General features: G+C 42.1%; 1 protein-coding gene across 1 annotated transcript in view; it reads right to left on the reverse strand.

Moving 5' to 3' along the window:
• The window catches only part of tdrd12 (tudor domain containing 12), a 72,033-nt gene that overhangs the window by 32,686 nt on the left and 34,390 nt on the right, over positions 1–4,957 (reverse strand). Inside the window, exon 26 of the mRNA XM_007543363.2 lies at positions 3,419–3,636. Coding sequence (XP_007543425.1) covers positions 3,419–3,636 — 218 coding nt within the window. The remainder of the gene's footprint in view (positions 1–3,418; positions 3,637–4,957) is intronic.

Genomic DNA, 4,957 nt, shown 5'->3' on the forward strand with positions numbered 1-4,957 from the left:
GTGGGTTGGTGCTTTGTTTACATTTAATAATTTATGTTAATTTAATTTGTTATAAGTATGGCTTTTAAAGCAGGATTCAACGTAAGTGCAAACAATTTGATTGTATTTTCAGTTAACAGTTTCAAAAGTGTGCCTTTTTGTAAGTGCAAATATTTGTGCAATATCCCATAATAAATAGTCATTTTTCAACTTTCATGTAAACTTTAATCTTTTTTTTAATGAATCGTTGGCGGCCGGCCAGGCAGCAAGCCTCGCGCCACCTACCACCGGGCTTAGCCTCTTTTCTGGGGGAAACCCAGGAATAGTGAACCTAGAAATATAATAAAGAGTATTATAAAGAGTGCAACTTCACGTTATATATTGTGAACATAACGATGATCTAACAGAAAGGTATATTTAGCAAAGAGACGCACCAACGCTACAATCTATCGGTACTGCATCTATTCAGTCACTCCATTGCACTTATCTGTCCTCTCTGAATCCAATCGATGAACCTTTGGACCTCGGCTGGTATGTTGAACTTGAAAGTTTCCCTTTGATAAGTCAGCATCAGTTTAGCCGGAGGGATGATGCCCTCCGAGCTCAGCCCGAGCTCGCGGAGGCGCTTGCAGACTCTATTGTACTGCTTGCGTTGCTTGTGTATCTCCTTCTCGACATCGTTGTAGAGTCTCACCCGTTGGTTCTTATAGAGCAGTGGACCCCAACCACCAGTCCATGGACCAATTGGTACCGGGCCGCGCAAGAAATAATTAAATATTTCCGTTTTATGTATCGAGTCTGGAGGATCTTTTATTTTGAAAATCCTTTAACCGGATTCTCTCGGTTACTTGCGCACCAACACTGAGCCCAAAAGCAGCAAAATGAGTAAAAAACAGATCAGATATCATTGGAAAGTTTCTTTGCAAAGGGGGAAAGGCCCAGAGAAGAGACAGGAGAATGGATTTATCCTCGACCCGTAGGTGAGTCCCACATTACAAGCCCGCTCTGCGTAACATGCCGCGACCGGCTCGCTAATGAGGCAATGAATCCTTCAAACTGCTTCGCCACATAGAGACCAAGCAGGCTGTGGATATAAGCAACGATTCGGGTGTCATCGTCTCCAAACACTCCCAGATGGGACAGTCTTGTAACAGAGAAACAAACTCAGGGCTCCTGTTAGTCGTTATCGTGAATTAAAATTTTCACGAAAGTAAAATGTTCGTTTTTGTGGCGCATCTGTATCTTATTTTGAAGGGATATGTAAACGTTACCATAGCGACCAGAGTCAGAGAGCGTTTGGGCAGTGGTCGAGAGGAGATGAGTAGAGCTTGTGAGTCGTAAGTCTGGTTTAGACGACAAGATTTAAGAATTGTCGGCCGATTCTCCAAACCTCTGTGACCACAGAGCTGATAAAAGTACAACAGGTTCGAGTTCAGCCACACAGCAGGAGCAACACACCACACGAACTGATTCCACTCATAAGCATCCTGATTCCAGAGGATAATCCAGTAAAACCCCCAACAAAGCATACAGGAATTTAGAATGACCAAACACGGATGACGATGTAGAAGCAATAGTGATAGTTTGTGGACTCATTTTAAGAGATAAAAGACGTAACAAAAAGAAAAGGCGTTGGATAAAAGACGGGAGCAGCCGCTCTATTTGTTGCACTATGATTTGGAGGTGACTATGTTTTTTCATAGTTAACATTTTTAACTGAATAAACATAATAATATATAATAATGACCTTTACATATAATAATAAACATTTCCACATATCATCTCCGATATCCACCGGACTCTCAGTTGCGTGAGAGTCCAGTGGACCGGCGTGAGAGCTGTTTGGGATTCCCCTCTGTCCTCACGTCACCACGCTTTCTGATTGGCTACCTGTCACATTCAACAGGTCGTATTCTCGTTCCCAGTCACAGGTTGCGATAAAAGGGCCAAGACAACCCAAATTCAGTATATTCAGGCTTTAACGGGAACACCAACATGCAGAAGCCTTATCTGACGGCTGACCCCTCCAGCAAAATGTTCAAGTCTTGACCGGTCCGCGGTAATAAAAAGGTTGGGGACCACTGTTATAGAGGATATCCATTTTTGCTTTGCTTGCTTAGAATATTATATCTTTTTGTTTATAGTTAAGGAACCGCATAATTATGGTTCTTGGGGGTGCTTCTGCGTTTCTTTTCAGGTCGACGCGGTGAGCTCTTTTGAGAATCAGTGGGTTTCTCAGGGCAGGCAACTCCAACACTTCTGGTAACCAGCTTTCCAAAAATCCACAGGCATTGGAGCCCTCTGCTCCTTCAGGGAGATTCACCAATCTAAGGTTGTTGAGGCGAGATCTCATTTACATGTCAAAAACTTTTTCCTCCATTAGCTTCTTTGTTTCTTCCAAGCTCTTAACTTTGTTAATTAGCGACATTTGCTCGTCTTTCATTGTGGACAAACGTTCCTCTGCATGCGTCAAACGCTTCACACTCACCCACTTCTTTCCTCACTGCTTCTATGGCTGTCATAAGACCATCAAACCTTCCAGAAAACTCAGACTTTAAGCTCTTTATTGCTCCAAGTATATCTGCTTTGTCACCGAGTGAGACTTTAAGCTCTTTATTGCTCCTAGTATATCTGCTTTGTCACCGAGTGAGTTATTCATTTCGCCGCTGTTAGCTGCTAGTTTTTCATCTACTCCCTTGCTGCTTCTGGGCTCTTTGCTAACTTTCTTGCTAGCTCCGTTTGTGCTAGGCTCCACATTTTGTGGTACGTAGTCCGTCAACTTGGATTGCATAGTTATTCTTGACTTATCTTTGCTCGGTCTTCCAGGGCCTGGCATAGTTTCACCCAAATCAAACAGTTACCGTTGTTGTAGCGTTCAGTAATTTTTAAAAGGGAATTTTCAGGATTCTTGTCAGAAGCAGTGTCGAACGTGACCTTCTACCTTGCGGTCAGACCCGAAAGTCCTACCATACATTTTTACTAGTTTTAATGCGTATTTCCCTCTGGGATTAATGATGTATATTCATTCATTCATTTGTTGTCATTTCTGTTTGTAGTCAGTACACACAAACAACAATTAATTTGATTAATAATAAATATGTACTTCAATTCAAGTTGATGATGGAAATTCAATGGAAATATTCTGACTTGACAGTTTTTGCGTGTATCAGTAAGCATAGAGCATTGGCAGATGAGATTTTATGGATTTTTGTTTTTGTTTCTTACTCATTGTTGAAGAGTACGTATAATAAAAACTAAAGACAAAAGACATGATTTGCAAGTGGGAAAACCTGCAAAATCAGCAGTGTATCAAATACTTGTCTTCTCATTGTATGACTCTTTAAATAAACTTGGGTAACAGCAGTAATTACAACATCAATTTCACTTTTTGAGATGTAAAAGTATGACTTATCTGAACTAAATAACACCAAAAACACACCTGCAGAATCCAAAGCTCTTCAGATAGCTGCAAAAAGGTCGATCTGACTTCTGGTCTTCGCGGGCCACATGTACCCCCTCAGCAAAGGAGAACAGCACAGGAGGAAGTGGTGCGTCAGTTCGCTCCAGATAACGGAGAACTCCCACAACATGGCGAGCATTTCTTTCTGAGATCAGCAGCACTGATCTGCTGACTGGAGAAGAACAGTCTGTTTGATCCTGAAGGAAAACCACAAACCAGAAAAAACATCAATAGATACACATTTTTGCAACAAGTTCAGATAGCGATTTAATTTATGTTTTGTGATAAAAGCTACTTTCTGATAAATGTTAAGGTGGGAGTGAGCCAGTAAATATGAAGCTGAGAGGACTCAAAGCTAGGTTTCTTGAGAATAGAATAAACATCATGTTGGGACATATGGGAACAGATGAGATGCCGACCGGAACATCGGCCAATAAGTGCATGCGTGTATTAGCGCATTCAGCAGCTCCCTCCCTGGCAGAGAGTGGCTAGTAATTTTGTAAGACTCTGTGCCAACAGGGTACGTTTTCCACAGTGATGAATTTCTAACCGTCTAATTTAGTTGCATCTGCCATTTGAAAGTCTGTCTCTGTCTCACTGTGAGCAGGAGGGAACAGAGGTGTGTGTCCCTGAGTACGGGTTCAGGGCATGAAATTCACTGTTGGATTGCAGGTGTTGTGCATTTTGAAGTCAATTCCCTCAAATCTAGTTTCTATATTGCAGGACATTTCTGCATCTAATTACAGCGGTGTATGATAATGTGACATTTGCATGGGAGCTTTGAACTAAAACACTTCTACAGCTCTTCTCTTTAGTATGAGCTCTCTCTGCTGTCCAACTGCAGGGTTTCCCCCAGTGTATTATAGGCCTGGCGGCCCGCCATGCTTTACTAGCGCCACTGCCGGGATAAGCCTTTCTTGTTTTTTTGGTTTTTTTTAGGAAAATAAAATAATTTTTTTTTTTTTTAAATCGCTTTATTTTAAGTCGGATTACAAGTGTTTCTGTTGCTCCGAGCGTTTCACTACCAGAGCAGATTTATTCCTAAAAGATATGTTTATAGTTTATGCATTTAAAGCCGGACCAATCACACCGCTGGCCTCTGCGCATTGCCTCGCGTTGTAGTAGCTGGATGTCTAAAGTTAACCTCAGCACGGATCCCACGCTCCTCCTTTCACTCAAACTGGACACAGGCTGACCGCTATGGATATTTACATCAACCCCCTGTGAGGAATTATGATTAGTTATGAGGAGTTATTGATTAAGGTAAGAGTTTAAACCCACCCCATTAGCTCTGATTGCGCAGCTCTACGTGAACCGCAGGAATAACTTGTAGCGCTTTCAGTGGTGCTTTGAGGACCCATGAAAATGATGCATGTTTGTGAACAAAGCATTATGTGGCGTTTACATCTCAACTCGCTGCTCAGCGTTTGGCCTCGCCTTCCCTGTAAAGGTTAGTTCTGTGTTCCCGGTTGGCCGGTGCATTAGTGGTTAACGACCCAGCGCTAATCACTCATTGTG

Source organism: Poecilia formosa, unplaced genomic scaffold (assembly GCF_000485575.1).
Source record: "Poecilia formosa unplaced genomic scaffold, Poecilia_formosa-5.1.2 Scaffold805, whole genome shotgun sequence".
Lineage (NCBI taxonomy): Eukaryota > Metazoa > Chordata > Actinopteri > Cyprinodontiformes > Poeciliidae > Poecilia > Poecilia formosa.